This window comes from Ambystoma mexicanum, chromosome 3p (genome assembly GCF_040938575.1).
Source record: "Ambystoma mexicanum isolate Mex_15411 chromosome 3p, UKY_AmexF1_1, whole genome shotgun sequence".
In the NCBI taxonomy this organism is placed as follows: domain Eukaryota; kingdom Metazoa; phylum Chordata; class Amphibia; order Caudata; family Ambystomatidae; genus Ambystoma; species Ambystoma mexicanum.
In genome coordinates this window covers 620,064,427-620,088,928 of record NC_090925.1, presented here as the reverse complement: position 1 = coordinate 620,088,928, position 24,502 = coordinate 620,064,427, and the positions used below count along the sequence as shown (strand labels likewise).

General features: G+C 46.2%; 1 protein-coding gene across 3 annotated transcripts in view; it reads left to right on the top strand.

Moving 5' to 3' along the window:
• Positions 1-12,053: 12,053 nt before the first annotated feature.
• The window catches only part of SH3PXD2B (SH3 and PX domains 2B), a 495,732-nt gene continuing 483,283 nt past the window's right edge, over positions 12,054-24,502 (top strand). For 2 of the 3 annotated variants that reach the window (XM_069651379.1, XM_069651380.1), the window contains exon 1: positions 12,055-12,391. In XM_069651379.1, coding sequence (XP_069507480.1) covers positions 12,320-12,391 — 72 coding nt within the window. In that variant the 5' untranslated portion in view covers positions 12,055-12,319. Of the gene's footprint in view, positions 12,392-24,502 lie in introns of all 3 variants that reach the window. The other variant, XM_069651378.1, reaches the window with a different exon arrangement.

Genomic DNA, 24,502 nt, shown 5'->3' with positions numbered 1-24,502 from the left:
GCCGTTGCTGGAGAACCCCAAGAGCCCAGGCCGTCTCTGTGTCCGCCTTGATGGCTTGAAGGGAATCGTCCACTGTTTTCCCAAACAGGTTGTTTCCGTCGAAAGGCATGTCCAAGACTCTGGTTTGCACGTCCTGACGGAAGTCAGTAGCCTTGAGCCATCCACGCCGCCTAAGGCACACGCCGTTGCCCAACTGGCGAAATCCAGTGTCAGCGATGTCCATCGCAATCGTAATGGCGTGGTCCGACGCCACCTCTCCTTCCTGCAAGATCTCTAGGGCTTCCGCCCTCTTGTCGTCTGGTAGGAAGTCCAGCAGGTGGGCCAGTTTGTACCACAACTCCCTGTCGTAGTGGGCTACTCTGCGTCCCATCGTGTCTAATTTCTTTCCCTCGCCGTCCGGCAGGGAGGTTGACGTAGAGGCCGCGCCCCCCCCGCGCTTTCTTCCTGGCCGCCGCGGAGCCGACCGAGTCCGGGGTCGGCTGTGCCCAAAGGCACAAGGGGGCCGCGTCCGGGACCCGGTACTTCTTCTCGTACCGATCCCTTCTAGCCGGCGTCGTGGATGGGTTCTTGAGGAGGACGAGGCCCTCATCCCAAATATCGTCTAGTAGAGGTACAGCGAGGACCGTCTTCCTCTTGGTCTCGCGCCGTTGATAAAGGAAACCTTCCTTCTTCTTCTCTTCCGGGCAGAGCTGGAAAAGCTTGGATGCCCTGGCGATCATGGAGTGAAACGGTCCAATCTCGTCGGGCGGGGAAGCCGGGTGGGAGGTGACGACAGGAGATCCTCGTCGTAAACCTCATTGTCCGTACCCGTTGCGGCCGTGTCAGTCCCCGTATCATCCCCACGTGTCGTGGACGGGGAGGAGGGCTGAACAGGGCGCGATGGCTGAAAAGGAGGTGGAGGATGAATCCTTCTTCTCTTAGGGGGAGGGCTCCCAGAAGGGCCTGGCTCCGGGTCCTCCGTCGGGAGCGGTTCCTTCGTTGGTGGTAACGGCAGTCTCGTCCTTAACTCCGAGCATAAGGACTGTATAGCCAACAAAATGGCCGCCGAGTTGTCTTGCGGCACTGGTTGAGGGAGATCCGACGGGCGATCAGGAGCCCCGTCGGCATCCTCGACGCCCTCGTCGTCTTCTACGTCGGGGTCCCTCCCGACAGGATGGCCTTCTTCCACGCCAGAGCCATGGCCTAAGACTTCGATCAGCTCCTCCTCAGAGGTTGAGGCCGAGTCCATGACGACCTGCTGCCCCCCCTTTTTCTTCTCCGTCAGAGGTTTCACGGGGGTCCTGTCGATGGGCATGAAAGAGGACTCCCTCCGCGGTGGCAGGGAGATTCTGGGCCCCGGGGTCGCCACCACTGGTGTAGCCTCCACAGGCTGAGCCAGGGCCGCCGCGACTGTCTCGATAGAGGCCTTGGCCGGATGGATCAAGGCTTTCACCACCTTAGGTGCGCTCACCGCCTTCTCCCTGGGGGGAGGGTCACCACCTCGCTCCCCCTCCGATGGGGCCTTAGGGCACGACCGGGGTCTCTCCAGGAGTTTCGCCGGGTGCTCGGCCTTCCTCTTACCTGAGCCAGAGCGTTGGCTCGTGGTTGATGGCGCCGGGGAGGATGCGCCCTGCCTGGCGCCCGTAGAGCCCGACTGTTCGGCACTCCCGGTGCCAGCGGACTCGCGGTGCTTGGCCTTCTGTTGGACCCCTGTCGCCGGGGCGCCCTCAAAGGTCTTAGAAGACCGCTCAGACTTCTTCTTCTTCTTCTCGCCTGACGGGCTCTTTCCTTCCAGCCAGTTGGCGAGACGTTGATGGCGGTCCTTCATGGTCCGCTCCGACATATTGCCGCAAAACGCACAGTCCTTCTCCACGTGCGTCTTGTCCTCATGTAGGCAGTAAAGGCAAAGGGAGTGTTCGTCCTCCTTAAACACATTCTGAAGCTGGCATCCAGGGCAGACCCTGAACAGCTTTCCGGGCGTCGAGCTTCCCTTCTCCTGGGCCATGTTCGAGATGTGCCTGAGAAACTTCTGGAGTCCTCCAAAAGCGCGGCTCGACAAAATCTTCACCCTTGAGGGGCGTAGACGAATCCGACACGGGTCCCCGTTGATCGGATGAAGAAACGGTGGAGCTTGAGGCTCTTTTGACCGAAAAAAGAGAATTTTTTCTGAGAAAAAACGTGAAAAATAGCACTAAAGCTCGAGAGCAATAGCAGGAGGATCCCAACACTTGAACGTGCGGTAAAAATCTGAAGATGGCTGCCAGAGGCGGGGCTTAGGTAGAGGGCAGTCATTGGCTGTGGTCAGTATGATGCAGAGATCAGTGATTGGTTACTACTACGAAAGACAGATCAGAAACGAAACTGATACTGATTTTTTCTTTACCGAGGATTCCCAGCCTGACGACGGGGAATATTCATGAGCATGTGAATCCATGCCAGACCCCATGCTGGAGAACAGTATTTTCTTGTCTAGGTTGTATTCCTTCCTCACTTCCAGTTCCATCTTTTTGTTTTTCTTTTTCATGGTGCTTAGTAATGGAGTGAACCATTCTTCTGTTGCTCTTTTTTTTGTGGGGGTGAATGGTTTTTCCGTGGCGATGTTTCCAATTATGTCAGCAATCCATTTGTGCAGTAGCTCTGCTTTCCCTTCTAGGTCAGCCAGCTCTAGTTCTGGAGTTGAGGGTTTGGTCATGTCCTGTTGTTCGAAAAGGTTGCTTGCTTTGGCGGTTTTCCAGTTTCTTTTTGTGACAGTTGTGAGCATGGGGGGCTAGAAGCGAGCTTGAGTTGGTAGTCTGATCACAAATGGGATGATGAGATCGTTGCTCCACAGTATTTGTATCAGTGGTGCTGTGGTGATAGGTTTTTCCTTGGTGAAGATTGCATCGAGGGTGTGTCCTGCCAAGTGTGTTGCCCCTTGGACCAGCTGTTGTAGTTTCATGGTTCTAACCTGTCCAATGAGTGAGTTTTGGGAGTTGGCCTGCCTTTTTTCAAATCAGGTGTTCAAGTCCCCCAGGATAATTAGATGTTCGTGCTGGATGGCTATGTTGGTGATGGCTTCTATGAAGTTATCGACAAAGGTTGCATCATATGTCGGTGGTCTGTACACCAGAATGAATGTGATGTTGGTTTTTGGGTTCGCTGATAGGTGTCTGACCATGGTTTCGCAGTTGATTATGTTGAGGGGATCGCCTGTTTTTATTTTCAGGTGTCCTTTGAATGCTATTGCAAGGCATCCTCCTTTTTATTTTTCATGTTTATCTGAAGCCATTTGAAGTTGGTTGGGAGGCTTTGGAGTGTGATTTTGTAGTTGTCATCCAGCCATGTTTCTGTGATGAATAGGATGTTGATGCCATTGTCACAGAGAAGGTCAAAGATCTCTGTTGAGTGTTTTGACATGGATCTTGAGTTTATTAGGTTGCAGTGGAGTTTGAAGGTGCAGTTTGGTTTGGGCTTTATTGTTGGGGTTGTCTTCTGATCAGTGTTCAGGTTTCCTTCCAGGCCGATCTCTAGTTGAGGCGTTGGTACAGGTGCGTCTGTGTTGTTGAAAACTTCTTCTAGGTGCCGTCTTGGGTTTTTGTTTTCATCAGGTTCTTCTTCAAAAGGTTGTGGGTGTTGGGTGGTAGTTCCTCTTGTTTTGGTGATGTAAGGTGTTATTGCGTCGACTATGTTTTTGCTATTTCTAGCATTCTCCGTTCTTCTTCTGCGTGGTAGTGTTTGTCTGCTGCTGTTGATTCGTGCGTTGGGTTGGTTCATTCTGGTGACTGGTTATTTGCAATTTATGGAGTTAAGTAGAGGGATTTCGCTCTTCCCACGGTGTTGCTTTGGTTGTTGTTCCTCTCTGTAGGAGTATGTTCTGCAGTTGTGAGCCTTCAGTGGTGTTTAGTTGCATTTGTTCTTTCTGCTCTTTTTCTTTCCCTCGGTTCAGGTCGTTTGCGCAGCATTTTTAGCTTGAGAGTTTTTGCTGGTCTTTATATTGTTTGTTGGTGCCAAGTTGATTTTGGTTTTTGGTCCAGCTGTCTTGTGGTATAGTACTGGGTGTAGGGAATTGTCCGGTACAGGTTGGGTTGTGTCTGTAGGTGGTCTTGTCAGCTGATATTGCTGGCTTGTTCAGTCGCTGTCTTGAGTATAGTAGGGGATCAGGTAGGAGCATCAGATAGGTTATATCGTTGGGTAATTTCAGTGGCTGACCTTAATGCAAGACTCCCTGGAGGAGGTTCACTGCAGCGAGCCAACTGTGTGGTGTTAGGAAGGGTGTAGCTGGTAGCAACAGAAATGTCATAATGGGCGTAGATGACAGTCACTGTGTCATTTCATGGACGCGACCCAATAGTCACACTATTACTCCACAATAATCAGCCAGTGATCACTTTATCACGGGAGAGGGCCTATAGCTAACAATACAATTTGACTGGCAGAACATGCAGTTTGAGATAGGGCTTAGCTGGAACTCGAGATATCTGTGCAGTGGGAGAGAGGCTCACGCCTGACAGAGCAAGTGGATACAGTACTAAACAAAGCTACGTTGGAAACACAGTTGAGCAACTGACTGCAATGCTAAACACGGCCAAATCCGAGAGTCCTGTATAGTGGGAGGGAGACCCACGCCCGACAGAGCAATTGAGTGGAGTCCCAAGTACAGTTAGGTTTGAGACACAACTGACCAGGTGACTGTAATGCTAAACAAAGCTAGATTTGAGAGAACTGTATAGTGGGAGAAAGGCCTACGCCTAATAGAACAATTGAGTGGAGTCCTAAGCACAGCTAGGTTAGCTTGTGAAAGGTTAGAACTGAAATCAACTCTAGAAAAGCAGCTACTGCAAGTCTCAACTGAGAAGACCAAGCTACAGACAATGAGGTAAGTACCCCATATGAGAACTGTACCTTTGGGTAGAAGAAGAGGGTCCAGCCGGCTTCTGTCTGGTTGCAGCGATGCAGATCCTGTGTTCGTGGGCCTCAGTCGTGGGGACAAGATGGAGGCCGTCTGGGGGCTCCGGCAGCAGCCATTCTATGGTCGGCGGCAGCTACAGGCTCTTCCAGGATCAGTTGCACCTCACAGCCTCATTGCTCATCAAACAGCACCACCGCAGATCTCCGACACCGCAAAGATTTTCCCGTAGGAGTCAAGCAGAGCGAGGGGCCTATAGTTCTGTGGTTTATCCCTTTCCCCTTTTTGTAGATGGGGACCACTATGGCGGTCTTCCAGAAAACTGGCACCTTTCTAGCAACCAGTACTCGAGTGAACAGGATCATACAAAGGTCTGCCCATTCCTCTGGGTTCTGATTGATGATAGAATTAGTTAGACCATACGACGGGCATGCCGCCCTCGACGGGTTTAGATGTTTTATACGATTAAGTATGTCCTCTGTGTTGAAAGTTATTACCCTGTGTGGCAGGCCCTTTTTGGGGGCTAGATGTTGCTGTTTACCTGATATTGAAAAGAGTTCTGTGAAGAACCTAATCCAAACCTTCTTTGGCAGTGCTGATGTTATGGCCGCCAGTTGGAAGGTGGCATTATTATTAAGAAGCGACCAGAGATTCTGTGTGTTTCTATTGGACAATGCTTTCATCATGGCTTCAGCATCCGCCTGAAACTGCTGAGCCCTAGAGTCCAGCAACCAATTTCTTTAATGCTGTTTTCTCTTCTTTTTCTGGGTCGCTTTATCTTCTAGGTTCTGACATTCAATCCCTCTCAGGTCAGATCTTAACTCTCTTCTTCTGAATTACTTCCCAGTTTGTAGCATGTAGCCTTTCTCAACCTGTTTAGCCCCCATTGTCGTTTTCTGCTGGAAAGCTAGAAGGGCCGCAGTGTATTCACCCCCAACCCTCGCTGCTACTCTGCATAACGCCTCACAATCTGGCCGAGATTTTAGTGACCTCTTTCTGTGGGATTTTTTTTCGATTACAGCCTTGGTTAACCTGTAGTGGCGCTTCGAATGGAGCGGTTAGCCCTTCTACTTCACCCTTAAAGTTTGTTTTAATACAGCTTGTTGACTACTTGCCATCTGTATCAACCTAAGGGAATCCAACACCTCAAAGACATCCTTGGATACAAAAATGTAATCAAGCCCGCCGATGGTCTTCCATGGACTTTCATCAGCGCAGGAGAAAATCAAACATCAAACCCCTCACACGGGGCTTAGTGGTCAACCAGGTTTCTTGCATGCAAATTAAATCCAAGTGTTCCAGATCTAAACCCCCCTCATTGAATAGATGCCTAAAACCCCTGGAATTCTAGGAGATCAATGAGGCTGAAGATCTTCTTGTTTTAGAGATTTAGAGGTCCACTTTGTGAGCCAAAGCAGCGGCTAGCCAATTCCAGTCATCTCCCAAATTTGATCTTCTTTCCTTTCTCCCCGATTGCTTGGGACTATATCCTTTTCCCTCGACAGTCAAAGGTGACCCTCAGGCAAAATTTCCCCTCATTACCTCTAGGGTTGTGGGTCTTGCCAGACTGATCGATATAACTTTCTAAGTCCAAGATTGTCTCCCCCTCCTCGTGGAATGTCGCCATCCTACCCTGGGGATCACATTTCCTCTGTCAAAGGTTGTGACATCTCCCCTCCGACAACTTGAAGCCTAGGGGCAGGAAGTCCATTGTCATCTCCAATAGAATGTTTTTAATCAAGGATGAAGACAAATGGAGCATCACCCAATCCAGGCGGTCCTCCTCACAAACCCTACTATGTTTATGTCTTCCTGAGTGATAAACCTCCGTTTTGGTGAGTAGTGTAGGAGCTTTAGGACATTGGCTCTGTTCAGTATTAGGCCATCCTTTTCCTGGATTAGTCCTTCAATGGTTATGAACGCCTTTCCCAGGTTTTTTGTTTCAGCCGACAAGGGGACTTTTTGATCCTTCTGTCTACCGAAGTTCCGTACCCATTCTTTCTCCCTCATCCTTAAGTCACTTTTCCTCTTAACAACTGAGCCTCTCTTTTGTTCCATTGTACAAAAAATTGGTGACCTCAACCGTGCTTCACCCTTTGGGTTGCGTTGATCTTTTTTGCTGCAGTGCCTGATTCGTTGTTCCTTTCTTGGTGTCATTACCTTAGGGACACTAGCCTCCAAGTCAAAAGTCACGTTCGCCAAGCCCATTGCCCCATTAATGAGTTCTCAGAATTGGTTGAGAGGTTTAATAACAACTGGATGTCTTCCTCCGGGACTTTGATAGTTTCTGAATTTCCCTTCTCACCACGCTCCTCCAGTATAGACCCTCGTCCAACCTTCTTATAACTTGTCCCCTCTTTACTAGCTTTCGGGAGTGAAATATTTCTTTAAAAAGCTCTTGAGCCATATGGGCATCCCCTTCTGTTAGCCACCTGATTTTTAGGGGTTTTTTTGCTGATGGGAAGATCCTGCTTTATCTTTCTCCTGTGTGCTTTCCATGTTTCCAAACACTGAAAAACTTTCTGTTTCGTCCCTTGCGCATCCTCTTTGTCTTGTCACTTGTCCCTGATTTTCCCATTCCCCATTCCTGAGATTATCTGTATGGAATCAATGTCATAAAATGGCTTTAATGGCTTTAATTGCCCCTCACACCTCCTCTGGCCTCCCGCTTTCCTCACTTCTAGAGACCCCGCAGGCTCTCTCTGGCCCAAAGCGTCCGTGACTTGGGCCTAGGCTTCTGCAGGTCATTGTCTTTCTTCTGCTGGGTTGGGTTAGCAATTAAAGGGATTAGACATGAGTTGGTCAGGCTGTAACTGTCTCTCTTGCATTTCCTTCTGGTGCCTCTGCCATTTCATTAGCTCCATTATGGCCGACATCATTGTTGTTTTTTCATTGTTTTCTCCTCTTGCTAAATCGAATAGCCTCGCCTGCCATTGAGCAGCCAATTTGGCTTCTTTGTCGAGCCTTAGATGAACAGTGTTTACAAATGACTGCAGGAACAGAGTTGCTTGATCTTTGCTGGTAGTTTGCATGGTTTTGTAGAGTTCCATAAATAGATTCATGGACACCGCCAAAGATGCCATGATCAAGTTTTGCATTTGGGCCATATTCAGACTTCCCCCCATTGGCCTGGAGTCGTTAGCTTCATGATTGCGAAGTGGTAACGAGTGATTGGATTGCGAGTTAGTGTAAGTTGAAGATTCTGATGACGTTTTACATGGGGAGACTAGAACGGGGATATCCCCTGGTCTGATACGGCATCTTCCATGGGATTGACTGTAAGGGGCTGCAATTTAGGGGGTTTGATTACTTCCTCCCCTTTCTGTGACTCACCTGCCTTCCTCCATCAGAGGGGTCATGTCTGTATTAGCCAGAGGTTCCAGCGAATTACCAGCCCCCATTCCCCCAAGTCTTGCTGGTCCCTCCAGCACAGATGTTACCACCTCATTACATACACTCAATCTTCTTTGCAGAGAGCGTGTTATATTAAGCTGCTCTGCATCCTTGGCAAATCTATTGGCCAGGGCTAGATGTTGCTGTTCTAGATTTGAAAGCACCAGCATGGAGACTGTGGGGCCATGGAGGTAAAAGCACATGGTTTTCTCCATGCTTCATAATCCAGTGAGTCCGGTCTATTAAATACAGCTTCAAGGTAGGAGAAGTCATATATACACACTGAGTCCATCTTGGAGTGGGATATCTTACTTATCACCTCCTTATTTCGATCAGTCACACTCCTAGTTTGAGGGAGCACCTTTGGTGTAGAGGCTAAAATAGCACTCTTTTTAAAGAAGTCTTAATTCGGAACCCCCCCATTTAGGGGTCTTCCTCCTACCACAATTGTAGCCACCTCTTCGGCTTCTGCTGATATGGAAGGAAGTTTATCCATCCCTGGCTTAAGTGGAGATCTCCTCCACCCCTTGTCCCGCGGGGTTAACAACTCACTGCCCACCAACTGAGTTCACCTTTTAATGGCCCCATCTGTATTTAAGTCAGAGAAGGCCCCAATTTACAGGCCAGGGCAGGTTTAGCCAAGGGTGTCATTGGGATGGCATTAGAGGTTGAGGCTGTGCCCAGTATTTGGGGAGGGGGCATCTCCATTTCGGTTGGCTCTTGTGAAATCAGATCTTCGCCCGCTTCCTTGCCGTCTTGTGCGGGATAGCATTGGAGGCATATTTCATATACAGTATCAGTGGGGAATACTGGGACACTAATCCTGGGACACTATCAGGGGTCCCTCATAAGCAAAATGCTGTTTGAATATCTTGGTGTCTCGGATTCTCAAGGATTGCTAATACGTGCAAAATTGCTTGACCTTTTTCTCCGTTTATATCCCTCCGTGCTCCTCAGTGTTCCATACCAAAACAACACAAAAAGAACAGAGTTCAGAGAGGGACCTGTCCTCTTGTCTCTTATCTCTCTTGTCTCTCCGTTCCATTGAGCACAAGACCCAACCTATGTACCTGCGGTCTGAGGTCGCCTCGCCTCACCTCTGCCTCCACATCACTGCCACGGCGGTCACAGCAGTCACGGCAGTCACGGCAGTCCCCGTGGATTTTCGCGGAGCCTGTGTTCCAAAAAAAAAAAAACCTCCTGGGCCAGCTAAGCTCAAGCGAGTCCGCTGTTCACCCCTGCACAACACACCACACCGGCTCCGCTCCGCCACTTCAGCTCCTGTTCCGCTGAACAGATTTCGAGGAAAGGACCTTGCGTAACGTGTGTGATCGTCAAGCCGCACTGAAACTCCACCACTATGTCAGCCGCTTCCGACAATCAACCTCCTCACACTTCAAAGCAGTTCAAACGGAACACCAACCTACTTGGTGGCTAAACTCCACACCTCTGGAGGCTCTTGCACCTCATGTAGCTATACCATGAAAAGGTTAGAGTCAAAGCTAGCCCACAAAATAAAGACTTGCAATCAGTCCTTCTTCTACCGCGCCCTAACCATATGTTCTTCAATCTTGGTAGAGGCTTGACATGTCTGCACCATTCTCCAGTTCTGCAAAAACACTAAAAAAAGTGTCTCTTTCAACAATAACTGCCAGAGGAATACAAATCCCTTTGCCTCTACCAACAGAACTGCGTTACTGCATAAAATGCCAATGCCAATTCTGCCACCCTCCTTTTGTGATGCGCTCCACTCCTCTTGAGCTAGGTTTGCGTTTCAAGCAATAAAATATAAAATAAATGACATGCAGGATTACGAAGGCAAATGGTTGAAGAGTTTTTGTCAGCTCAAAGACAGCTGCTATTGAGGAAGAAACGTTTAATTAATATAAAATGTGATTCTTTTAATTAATATCAAAAAATTAAATTTTGATTTTGTAGTGCATTAACGTGCAACGTTGAGATAGTATCAATCATGAACACAATAGCAAATAAGAAACATACAACAGTAACAAGCTAACCTTTTAACATACATGGGAAAAAGACATGTGCGATTAAGAAACCTTTGGTGAAAATTGAATGAGTGACAAATGGCAGTATTAAGAAAAACAGGATGAATGCATACGATTTGCAAGCGGTTTAGATTTCGACAAGTTGAGTGCATCAAACTGTGCACTACAGAATACTTATTTTTTAATATTAATTAGAAGAATCAAATGTGATATTTATTAACAATAGATATACGGATCGATTTGACAATGATTGCCTTAAACAATACATGTGTGTTTTATTTAACTATTATTAGATTAAAATCCTAACTTCCCATTGGGAACAACGTGTGTACGCTATGTAATATCAGAGTCCCCATGTGAGATGGGGTTCCTCCCATGTGTACTACCTGTTATTGAGGAAGAGGTAGAGCTGATAAAGTGACGGGGGTTGAGCCACTTTCCTTGTTCACTGTCTTTTCCCTTCACAGTGCAATGTTTGGGGCCATGCATGAGAAGTCCATCCAGTCCTGTTTTTCCCTTGGATTATGGGACTTGCAGTTTTTATTTCCCTTTCCCCTTTGCAAGATTGGAATATTACAAATCCCAGAACTCCAATCAAAAACGTGACTGGACGGCCTTCTCAAAATGGCCCCAAACTTGAGAGCTCAATAAATCCTGCAGCTTTTTGTGTTTGTTATCCCTCAAGGCCAGACAGGTGTTAAAGTGTTTCTTGCAAAATTGTGTTTTTTTTTAATTGAGTTAGCTGAAATTAATCAACTTTTTCAATCATTACACAAATTCATCAAAAAGGATAAAACACAACAGAACAATGCACATACTAAGAAAAAAGTAATTAATACAAAATATATTCTTTCAAAACAACACATTTGAAAGAAAAGAAAAATGTACCCTTAAAACCACAGAAGGAAATATCATGAATGAGAGAAAAAAGGTGCTATAACTTCAAATAGATGTACCCAAAAAACTATTTACAACAATGTTAAGGACTATTTAAGAAAACAGAGATGAATAAAATATAATTTATTTAACCCTAGATTATCAACATCTAACATAAAATCACCTCAAATCACATTAATTTACATATTTATTTCAATGCAAAAAATCTTAAAATGACAACTCAATCTATTGTTAACACTATTATCAAATGTATATTTATGCTTTCGTTTTAATCAATGTCAATTAAAGACTACTCCACCTAATTCAAGGCATTAAAAAATGTACAGTCGCTATTCGAATGCTCATAATCTTTGTAGCAACTATTGCTAGCCATCTATTTTCCGGCTATGTTTGTGTAGTTTAAGATTTCCGGTGTGGATGGAGCGAGTTTCTGAAATACCCTGTTATTATCGCTAACCTTTAAGCCAGCTCTGTGCAAGTGTACACTGCACCACCACTTCTTTCAATGAATCTGAGATGTGTGGTGGTCTTTCTTTAAAGGGACTCGTGGGGGTGGTGGGGAGCAAGCGTGGGGTGTCCCAGCCAAAGGCAGCGTTGAAGGAAGCACTTACTGTGTCTTTTGATGAACGTGGGGAACAGTTCAGCTGACAAATGAAACCCTCATCCTGCCAGTGCAGCCCGTTGCATTCTGGGGCTTGTGGTATTGCTTTTGCCATTATAGTAAATCAAGAGCCCACAAGCCACAAATCCGGAGTGGCTGAAGGAGCAACGCATGACGTGGGACCACTTAGCAGCTCGGTAAATGGCCCGCATCTCTGCTGCTTTAAGGGGGGGGAGCCGTGGGGTGGGTCTGCGGGGAAGGGCCGCCTCTGTATGCGCTGGGGGAGGGGCCAAGTCCCTGCTCAGCCTGCGCCAGCTCGAATAGTCGAATCTAGGAGAGAAAGGGGAGCTGGCGCAGCAGCCCAGGGGTGAAAGGACCCGCAGCCGCCTTCCCCGACGAGGCCTCCAGTCCCACACCCCGTAAAAGCAGCGCTGGATTTACCCGCGGCGAACAAAACTGCATGACATCGGCCCCCGCGCGCAGAGGAGGACCTCGCCCGAGCGGGACAGGCTGAGCCGGGAGAGGAGCTCACCCCGAAGGGGGGCAGGCTGAGCCATGCCCCGGAGGAGCGTCGTGGAGGTGAAGGTCCAGGATGTGCAGAAGAGGCGCAACCCCAACAAGCACTATGTGAGTGCGCCCCCTTCACAGCGCGGGCGTGGGCTTTCTGGGATGCACGTTGGTTATCAATGCTGTGAGTAGGGGCTCCGTGGCCCACCAGGGTGAACTGTTGCATTTTTCGGGGTTCGGCGTGCACGCTGGTGGTAGCGGGAGAGGGGTGCCCTGAGATCCGTACCGAGCGGTACGGTGCATCCCTTGTTCTAAGTATTGAATTGACTGAAAGCGGAGCAGCCTCCCGTGACGCTACTCTGAAGGACTTTTTTACCATCTGTTGTTGCGGTGAGGGAAGCGGGCGTCGATACATGCGCAGATATGCAAACTTTCTGGGGAGCGCAGAAACGTGCACCCAGTTCACACGTGTAGACGGAGTAGAGCGCAGACGCGTACCCCTAAGGTGTCGTTTTTTTTGTTATTCCTGTGAGAGATGTGTGGGGCATATCTGCAGCCAGACGCATAGAACAGTGTGACCGGGCCATCACAAGATGCACGGGGAAGATGCCCACCCCAGGAGGGGGGGATCCTGCCCACATCAGGCTCTTGCACATCTGCATGCATCAGAAGTGGGACCTGGTTTGCGGGTGCAGCCTTTGCTGCAAGGGTGTTGCTAGGTCTGGAACAGATCCAGGGCTATGCTAATGCAGGGACTGATGGAACTCGGGGGCTAGGTTAGCCTTTTGGTTGTAGCTCCTGAGCCTCTATCCAGGGCTACAACCAAAAGATCCGGGGCTATAGCCCCCTCCCACACCCCAGAAACGCCTCTGCTTTGCTGACATCTGTACACGTTATGATTTGGAGAATTACGCAAACATCCGACATTGGATAAGAGTTGCAGACGTCCTGCTCGCATCCAAAGTTTGGAAAGATGTGTGTACCTGTTAAGGGACCTAATAGTATATTTGAACGCATAAGAAGTGTCTCTGGGGGATAGGAGGCAGTATGTGCATAAGGACCCAGGTCTTAAAAAAGTGGGGAGACTCGGATATAGGCAACGGGAAGATCACAGGTTGTCACCATACCCTAAAGTGAAATATGCACATTCCATTCAGTTAGTATTTACCAAATCAATAAAGTGCCCAGGACAAATCAGTGTTTACTGAGAGACCAGGCTATCCGTTCTTTTTTTTTTTTTGTTTTAATAAAAGGTGTAACACGGGCCTCTATAGCGGAACATCAATATGAAACATGTTAGAGCCAATAGATTACTTTGGTGTGGTATTGTGGGTAAATGTCTGCCCTCAGAGCCACGCCACCGGGGTTTGAAACCCGGCCAGTCCTGTTTACTTCCAGTGGATGCAGCAAATTACCTGTTTTTAAAAAATCCTTAACTTCTGGGTTTTGGGGGCTGAATCCAGGTCAATTTGAGTTTTCCCAATGAGGAATGTTCTCCCCTAAACGCCCTCCGCGTCCTTTCTGTAATAAACTAGCCCAAAACAGGGTCTCGAGAGTGGTATGGACTCAATGTATTTAAAAAAAAAAAAAAACATTTTTTCAATGAACCTTTCCGATATGATGGCGGTCCGCTCTAGGGTGCGGTGCTGGGAACAAACGTGTGGGTTGTGCCCACAGAACTCCCATCTCCCTGTCACGGTATCCGTACTGCAGTGTTCACATCTGGATTACTCGTCGTTAGTACAAAGGACCCTCGGTGTGCAGCTGCGCTGTTTTTACCGTCTTACTCCGGGCAGCCTTGCCGGCCCTGGACGGTCTCCCCTCGAGTCCGTTTGCCTTTCCGCACGCTGCCTAGCGCGTAGTCTCTCACCGTCCCTTCCAGTGCCACGCTTGCATCCAGGCTGCCTGTCTGTTAGGCAGGGTTATCAAAGGTTTGGTAGACATTTTTTTTTGTTGGTCTCTCACAAAAGTGACGCACATCTTGAAGTGATGACATTGTCTTAATTGTACCTTTTCACCAGCTAGACCTGGGCCTCCCTCTCCTGTGGCATTAAACGAGATTGAGATTTGAGAGCCGCCGGGTTTCGGAGCTAGAACTCCAGGGCTTCCTCCCGGCTTCCGTAGCCTTCCTCCTAGGCAGCGTTTACCAGGCGACAGTTAACCGACTTACCATTTGCAACCCATCCCCCGACTTACCATTTACAACCACCCCCCCCCATTGCCTTTTTCTTGGGAGCTCAAAACATTTGCGATATAATTAAAATATGAGGTTCTTAATATAAAACTCAGCAGCACCCCTGCTGCTACTTTAAATTGTTCTAATGCAGGTGTCTGAAAACATTTGCTCTCCAGGTGTTGGTCTAAAACTCCCATGATCCCTCACCATTGAGTATTATGGCTAGGGTGGTTGGGAGTTGTAGTCCAACATATCTGGAGGGACAAAGTCCCTTGGTTAGCATAAATGCGCAATGCCTTTCCTCTACTAACTAACCCTGTGTGATCCTGCACACTCTTCTCCCACCTTGTTACAGTTCTGGTTACTAGATGCCACTACAGTGCCACATACAAGCTAACACTATTGTATTGCAGTACAGAAAGAAGTGATATGTGAATGTGAGGGACACGCAGCTTGTGGATGTTTTGGGGGTTTGGTTATTTCCCACTCATTGACTGCGCATAGCAGGCCATTCTCTATGGCTGTTTTCACCCACTGCCTGCCCCTCCTCATTGAGATGGCTTTATCAAACAGTAACATTAAACCGTGCTGTCTGCAATTGCTATTTCAAAGCCGTGTTCAGAGAGTGAATGGCTTAGGACGAAGCACTCTGTTGGTCAAGGCTAATAGCGGGCGACAAGACCTCATGGCTGTTAGCATCCTACAACATCTTACGCAACTTACAGGAAATCCTGCAGGCTCCTCCAAATGTAGTGGTGTTTTGCTCTCCACAAACGTCTTCTCCACATTAAAACAAAAGTGTCTTCGCTGATAGTTTCATAGAGACTCAGGACACGAAGTTAGACAAACATTACCATGTGGTAACGAAAAATCATTCCTTCTTTTGTAAAAATCTTAGATTAAAAAAAAAAAATGGCTTAGTTGCAACTGTAAATGTGTTACTGTGCGATTTAAAATCGTCTTATCAGTGTTCCTCCAGCCACTCGATTTATAAACAGCCTGTCCTGTTAAAAACGAGCATTGGCAAAGCCATCAGTTTTGACTTGCGTGTAATTATTGGAGAGGCACTGGCCAGGCACAGCTGTCATATATATGCCCAGGTACTTGCACCATTTTGTAGCTGTTACCATTTTATGGGCACGTTATACCATTATGACCGGACCTGGCAAATTCCTTTCCGCTGCCTCCACAAAAGCCAAAACTGTTGGCTTTGCCAATGCCTGTATTTTTTAGAATTTGCCCTCCAACATTCATTACTTTTGTGGTTTGAAAGGTATTAAAAGCGGAGAAAACAGCCACATAAAAGACATTGACTCTTATCTGTGACTTCTTTTTGGCATGGCCTTCACCTTCACATCTGGTTAACCCTATAAGTGCCCATTGCTAAACACTCAGTGCTATTTTCGGATTTTTTTAGTTATTTCTTTTTGCTGTTTCATCTCAAACTGCTGTAGCTCACTAGAAACCGATAATACTATGGGATTTCAGTATATTTTTCTCTATAAAATGAGCCAAAAGCGCACGTTGGTGTCACACCCTGAGGTCATATGACAGAATTCAATATGGTGGACAAATATCACTGTGAACAGCATGTTTCATTGACAACAAAGGCAGCTCTTCCTGAAAACTTAGGTAGATGGCTAACTTTCAAGTATATTATGTTTGCTGCTCAGACAAAACAAAAAAACGGAATTTCATGTTTTATTTTTTGGGGCAAAGCATAAGTGCATCCCATTAGTGTAAAAACTTTTTTTTTCCAACCTACACATTATGAAAAATGCAACGGGAAAAGACCAATAGTTTAGAAGCGTCATTCGAGAAAGCAGGCTTTACTTGGTGGCAATATGATGCAAAGGAAAATAAATATTCTCAGGTTCTGGGTAGTGTTAGATAAATACATTTCACAATGGCTGACATTGTTTATTTCCCTTGCTGTTTCCCCTGCAAGAATCCCTATTGCAGAACTGAAATTCAATAAAGTCTAGCAAATGGATTGTTTGGTATGTATGTTTAGTCATCAATTTTTTCAGATGACTTGTTATCGCTATATGTGCGCCAATGGGTCACAGTCTTTGTATCTGACCTTAAAATGCACTACATGAAATGTTTTTGCCGTCATATCTTTGTAACCCTAGATCTGTTTGTCCTAATTGTGGTGTCTTTTGAAAAAAGTTAATGACATGCCATGTCCAAATAAAGGGAATATCCAATCAAGGATCTATATGTATATACACTTCAAGGCTGTTGTGCAGAAAATCTATATATCTATTTAAATTATATGTTAGAAAATCGTACTAAAATTTCTTGCATCACTTTATCTGTGGCGCAACACAAACTTCAGAATATAGGCACAACATTTTTACAACAAACTGGCACAGATTACATTTAAATTTCTACAGATCACAGGTTAATTATATTTTAGCACAAATCGTACATGGCCAGGACAGCGCTAGAGTTATGGGGTTGCACTGGACACGTATACTTTCAGTTTTGAAGACACCAAAACTTTTTAAATTGCATAGCGGTGTACACCTTCGACCCTTGAATCAGTGCCACCCCCCTGATCGAGGTAGGGAAGTGCCCATCTTGACATGTGGATCCATTTGTTCAACTCCCTCAGGTCTGCACATAGTCTCCATTGGCCGTTTGGTTTGAGTATCTCCAGTACGGACGGACCTTGAACCATCATCTCTCTGCTACCACGTGAACCCAGTGACCTTGGGCCCTTTAAGACGAGGTAGCAATACTTTGAGATGAATGAGGATGAAGAAGTCACTCAAACATTAATAATCAAACCGACTGAATGGATGTGTGTCCACAGTACTATGAGTCCACTGAAAGATAACTTGGAATTCCAGGAAGACCTGTTTCAGGTTTTCTTTGCTCCTTGGTCTCACAGGCATCAGCAAGATTGATCCTTTCCTCAACCATCTGCTTGAACCCTGGAAGAGCTTGTGCTTGGCAATTTCAGCAGTAACGTCCAGTTGGGTGGAGTGGTCTCTTTTTGATGGTGTTGAACTGGGCAGGAGGATCCAGGGATTCGTGGTACCCTACCCCCTCCCTCCTAATTTCACTGGTCACCTCTTCCACCCTGCAGGGGCAGGAAGAGTACATCATGACATTTCCCCCATGCCTAGTAAGAATCTTTTCTGGAGGAATACCGTTGCTGATGTCGAACAGTCGTTTGAGATTGGTCCCATGATTTCATTACATAAATCAGTAGAATGTCAGGCATCAACTGTCATTCCAATAAAGGTGTCTGCACCCAAAGTGATACTTCAAGGGTCGCTATTATCCACCAATATTCAAATGGTGTTGTGTTCTAGATCCACTAGGAGTGTCGGATTCAGAGACAAACCTTGTTGTTGGAGATGGGGAGTTGAAATGTATACAGGCGTCCTGATATTTGAGATCGCCCCCTCGCTTAATTTTGATGGGTATTGTGATTTGTCACCTGTCCTGGGATGGTAGCCTCTTCTCACACTTTACCGGTTAATCAATTGCATAAGGCAGCAATTGAGTTGACCAGAATGCTTTTTCAGAATTGTCAAAGTCCATGGGGTTACCCCCCAATCGTAACCAGGCTTTATTATTAATTGGGTCCAAATTTATTGCGAACCGATTGAGCATGTCACCTAAATAAAAGGCGGAAGGGACATCTCTCAAGACCCTACAATTATGCTCTATGCTTTTGTCACCAATAGAAATTCTTAGCATACACCTGCTAGGCAGAAGATGTTTGGAGTTTCCAGACCTACTTCCCATTTGTCAATCAACTTAAATGTGGGAATGGTCTGATCTTTTGGAAGTTTCCTGAATAATCCTTCGCTGATGAAGCTCCTTTCATTGTTCAAGCATACTCTGGTGAGCACCGGCTCCCCTCCCCCCCCTCACCCTCCTCCTTTAACTGAATTGGAAAAAACAATAGTTTGCCCTTTTTCTGAATGTCTGTCAGACTTTGAGCAGGTTCTTCCTTGTCTGGCTTCACTGGATGGAAGACTTCTTCTGATTTTGCAATGGTTTAAAATGGTAGGGTGTTTCCTTCCAGCGTCGATTGCCACTTAAAACTGGGAGGAAGATCGATTTTCAAGAATGGAGGATTCCCATCACCAGTTGGTTTTCCCACAGAAATGACAGTTATGTCTGGGACTTGGTTATTCTTGAAATGGAAATCTACTTTACCAACTTAGTGGTGCCCATTTTCAATGTTATAGGTCGATTAGTCTGGATCCAGAGGACCTTGTTTACACAATCGATCAGAGGTCATCACCTTCTCAGGAGATCTTTCCCCAGTAAATAAGGCTTGACACCTGGAGTCACGACTAACACCAGATGTTTTTAAGCAATGTCACCCATTTGATTTGCAGATCGGCAGTCCCTTCGATGGAAATGTCATTCCCGTTGACATTTTGCAATTCAGGAAGTGTTGTGAGGGGAATTTGGTGGCGCTCTTCTGTCCCCCACCCCAGTTTTATATGGTCAAAGGCCATTTTGGATAGGAGGGTGGCTTGGGATAGGTTATCCACCAGAGCTGATAATTCACATGGACCCTGCACCTTGACCAGTGCATACAAATGGCCTTCTTTCTCCTCCAGGTTGCAAAGAAAGTGTGAGTGCATTGCCATCCCGGTGGTCATTTTCTTAATATTGAACTCTGACACTGTGTGATCTTGGGCGATTTTCTGAGTCGTAGATTGGGAATCCTTCTCCCCTGATTATTTGCTGTCCCCATTTTCCCTGGGGGCAGTTCCCAGAAACTGTTTGGTGGAAGGACACCTCCATTTCTACTTTGTGGCTTCCATTTTTGGAATGGAATAGTTTCTTCATATGCATTGGTTACTTACCCTGTCTCACTCCGGGTCTTTTGGAGCCCCTATTTTCTTTGGGAGGGGCGTTTCTGAAAGAGAAGGTCTTTTTACCTGAGTCCACCAGAGGCTCTTCTCTTTCAAAGGGGATCATCTTAAGCTCCTCCCCAAAGTGGGTTCTTCTTTGGCATCTCCTACTTAATTGGGTGGGGTCAAACTGGTTAACGCTAAAGGGTGATAGAACTGAGGGCCCTGTTGTGGGGCCTTCTTCTGTGCCCCCGCCGTGGACCTCCGATTGTTGGACATCTGTATTGGGTCCACGACCTGCTCCTTCTAAAGAAATGAAAAATCTTGGCGGGCAAATCTTAGCCTCTTTATCACTAGACGTTCATATCAGTTCCACTTGCAGTATAGGTCTTTTTAAATTGAAAACTCTGAAAAAGGTGCTAACCTTTATCCCTTCTTGCCACCATGCCTTCATAATTGCTGCCATGATTAATGGGAGGCTCGATACTGCAATGCAGTATTACTTGCCCCACCCGTGCACCTACTTGATTGGTTACAGGTGCTACAAAACGCTGCAGTCCGCCTGGCCAAGAGCATTCTTTTTTGCATGTCGGTCTCATCAGCCAGGCAGGGATCTACACTGGTTACTAGTCAAGGTTTGTATTATTCATTGTGCCTACCATGGTAGAGGTTGTTTGGCACTGCAGGAAAACATTGTCCCCTACTGGCCTGGTCGGTCACTGTGCTCTGCCTGATTAGGCTTGCTTAAAGTCCCTAAATATCGTTGGGGAATGGTGAGGGGGCAGGGCTTTTTATGTGGCTGTCCCTAAACTATGGAACTCGCTCCGCCTCCTCTTCGTATGATCTATGACTTTGATATTTTTAAGAAACTTCTGAAGACTTCTCTTTTGCCTAATCCCTTCTTCCTTTCGGTCTTTCCATCTGCATCTAGCGCTTTGATGCCATCGGTGGTGATTGGCGCTTTATAAAACATCTTCAATCTGCATTCTTGTGGAGAAACGCATGGAAAAGGCCCCGCTATTTATCCGCCATCCCCCATAATTTTAATACACTTTTCGGCAACAAAGTCCTGGAGTAATTCGCAATTCAACTTTAAGGATTAGGAGTTTGTTGCCAACCCGGAATGTACAGGTCTTTTGCAGACTGTTGGGCTACTCAGGATTTACTAGGGTTTTAAAAGACAGGATTATACTGGGATTGTGCAAATTCTTTGATGGACAACCCCAGTATATTGTCACTTTACACAAACTATCAACATACTATGTTTTATACTGCTGTTTTGCAAAACTGGGGATGAATGCCTGGGTTGAACACCACACTCGCAATATACTGTGGTTGGATAAACTGGGCCTATGCTGGATTTGTACCAAGTGTGAAATGCAGGTTTGCAAGTTGATCTATGCTGTGGCTGGTGGACCACTATAAATATAGAGGTATTGCCACAATGGCAACATATCGTGGCTATTCCTTCTTGAATGTACGAAGGCTCATTGAAAACTAATCACAGGATAACCTAACGCCCAGAGAGGAGTCTGTCTTCGGATGGAGTAACTTTGCTGAAAATGTTGGGGGGAGGGGGCATGACATCTGAAGAAAAGGTGCCCAAGCCAAATGAATGGGGACAAAATGGTGTGCCATGAAAGTTGGGGGGGGGGGGGGGGGAGGACAAACACCCCTGCCCCCCCCCCCTTAAAATTACGCCCATGCTGTCTTCTATGTCAGGCAAAGAGAATGGATGTGGCTGAGAGTCCTTGGCATGACCCCCTACAACCAGAAACTAAGCAGTCTTCCTTTCCGGTTTCAGAATATCTATTTGGATCATCTATGTTCAAGTTCAAGGTGTGATGTTGGGAGTAATAACTAGATGAACTTACGGTATTTTAGGTGGTGAGTTTTTTTCCTGCACGGCAGTTGATAACTGGAAACGTGTTGTACATGGTCTGCGTATGCTGTTGTAAACGCGTTTGCATTATATTGCGATGAGAACTTAAATTAGATTTCTGGACCTGTGCATGAAAAAGAATTTAATCCGAATTCTCAACCATGATTAGCTGCTTTGAAGAGTGGCCCTTTGTTAGCCCAATGTGGTCTGAGTATTTTCAATCCTTTGTTCCACTCGTCGTCTTAATATACTGGTTGTCCGACTTAGACTACATGGGGTTTGTGGAGACATGGTTTTCAGGGCTAAGACCAGCCCCTGGTCATTGTGCTGATGCTACAACCAGCAAGTCCGGATTCGTGCTTACGTTTGTGCCGCTGTTCACACGAGTGCTACAAGTGCATGTTTGGTGATTGTGCTGTTGGTTTCACCCATGCAATGCTGACCCTGAGGTCCTGGAGTAAAGGCAACTGGACCACAAACCTATGCCTCACCACCATCTTAATTCATCACACCGTAAACTCTTGACCTTAGCACTTTCTCAGCTGTAACACAAGGGTGGGCCCTCTCCATGGTCCTACCTCAATTTTGGAACATTCTGCCTCCTGTCATTAAGTCCATCCCTAATCGCCTCTTTCGAGCGGCCCAAATTCATGCTTCTCACCTGCCCAAGCAGCCTGCTCTAGTGCCAGGCTGCCAAATGGTGAACCTGCTCTCTACAGAAATGTGCCCATTATCTGGTCACTGCCAGGGTCGGACTAGGCCATAAAAGTGGCCCACAATTGCGAATGGCTTTTCCTTCCTTTTGTGACAGTTTCAATAGTAACCATGGGGTCGTTTTTTGATAGTATAGTGCATTTTAAAGAATATGTATTCAGCAACACTGGTCAGAACTACTAGCCGCAGAGTAAATTAACTCCTCAAATTGGCCCACAGCATCATTTTGTGTTTTTGGTTCGGCCCTGGACCTATTGCCCTATAAGCCAGTCCGAGCCTGGTCATTGCATCTTCCTGTAAAGAAATTAGTTAATTGTCCCGGTACTAGGACAATCTACTTGTGCCAAAAATAATTTCTCTGAGGGAAGTGGTGCCTGCTAGACATGCATGCTAATAGGAGTAGCAGAAATTAAGTGCAAAATGGAAACAATGTGCCAGCTGGGCATAATGGAAAATAGCACTGATCTGCTACGTGGGCTTAGTGTAATTTGATAACTTGACATAATGGAAACGGATTCCCACTTGCCACATCATAACCCAAAACAAGGGATATCGCAAAATGGTGATTAGAATTTAGCAGACAAGTTTAGATTGATAAAACGAGAATATAGTATTCATGAAAACATTTGCTAACTTGCCACTTGGATTTGTATTAGTGGGGCGAATTATATAGAATTTTATTTTTTGTGTGTTCTTCTATTTAGTACGGGTCTTGGCTATTGCTTCTCTCTGCCTGCAAAGAACCGTTTGTAACCTCTTGACATCCAATTTTAAGTCTTGCCTTGATTCTTTGGGATGTACCTACCTCCTAGTTTTCACTGGCGCATACGAGATGCCCTCTAATTCAGGAAGGGCTGATTTTCACACGCACTGGCACATATGCCCTTTGGATATTGTGCAACACAGTACACAGCAGTTCCTCTCCATGGGTCTGGACTTACTAAATTTATGACACCTATGTCCAGCTTGTATACAATGGCAGATTCGCCTGCAGTCTAGTCACTACATATAGCCAGATTCTAAGATTACTTAGTCTACTTGCGTTGCTGCATCTGTACAGTTATTGAACGGCTTGCATTTTCTGCAGTGCGTCGCACACGTGCAACCTTTTTGCATATGAAAGTTTACTCTATTCTTAACTTCATGAGTTTCTATAAGGTCCATGCATTCTCTCGTGACGTCACCAGCTCCTCCTTTTTCATATTCCTTCAGGGAGTTCATCCCTCAGATTATTGTCTTTTTGGGAAAACATTTGGTAGGGTTTTCTCAGTGGGTAGCTTCTTTCGAATGTTTGCTGTGGTGTGGTCACAACAGCTGGTGTTAAGCATGGACGATCTCAGGCTTCCAACATACAGGATTTAGGGGTGGGGGCGGGATTTCCTGCAAAGGTATGCCGCTGTTCCTCTACACATACGCAGAGGTGTAGCCAGGATTGTCTAACAAGTGGGGCCTGAAGCTAATGTAGCTGGGCCCACCGCAGTGACGTTAACATCTGTAAATGCCCACACAGCGCTGCAGAGTGGGCATTTACAGATTTTGGATGGGCCTTGCCTGCTCACGCCCTACCCTGCTTATACCTCCTGCGCGTAAGACACCCGCTTATTTCTGCAGCAGATAAACCTATATGTGCAGTCTGATTCCTCCCCTCCCTCCCCCCCACTGCTGCCGTAGTCCGACAAGAGCACAGCAACAGTGTGTGTTGTGTGTGAAATATCTCGATCTCTGCCCCAGGGCGATTTGATAGCTGGTGGCTGTTTTCTGTAATCATTTTTAGCATCTTTTCTGTGCGCTTGAAGTAAAATGTTCTCAACAAATTTTCAAGGTCCATTTGTTGATTTGGATCCCCACCAGTGTCCATCACTTGGTGTGCGCTTTCTTTCTCCTGCTCCTGTTCTCCCTTCTCTTCGTCCTACCATGTGCGATTTCCAGCTCTCCTACTAATGCGGTGTGTGTACCGTTGGCTGCCTCATTAAAATTCGTAGTATCTGCTCAGCCTTTAAGGATGACTGCACTTTTATTCCAGGGAAATGTCCTCTTGTGGTGGTGTAATGGCTCAGCAGGCCACGTTATGGGTAATATTTCACATAGAGTGAACTTCTGGGACCCAATCTACTACAACTGATTAGATATGAGTTTATTTTAATTTGTTCATGGGTACTCTCGGGTCTAATTGCAAGTTGACTTGTTTATAGTTTTTCGGGCTCTGTGCAGAAGATACCTGTGCCATGAGTCTCGTTTTGTGTAGACTGTCAAGTCTTTATTCATGATGTGAAGACTGTCAAGTCTTTTATTCCAATTTAAGAAGTCTGGTTTCTTGTGATTTCGAAATTGGAAATCTTATTCTAAACTAGGGAACGTTTGACCACGTTTCAAAGCAGATCATGGTTCATAAAAGGTGAAACTGGGAAAATTAAGCCGGCGGGGCCAGGGACAATAAAGAATTGCTGCTCTAAAATGAATGTGTCATAACAGGAAAACCGTAAATTAGTAAATAAAGGATTTTACTAAACAGCCGAGGTCACAACACACAACTTTAAAAAGAGAACTTAAAATGTCATCTTTAGAGTAACTTTTAAATTCCAAAAGTGATCGTAAAATCAATACTAAGTGCTCGATTCATAGTTGAG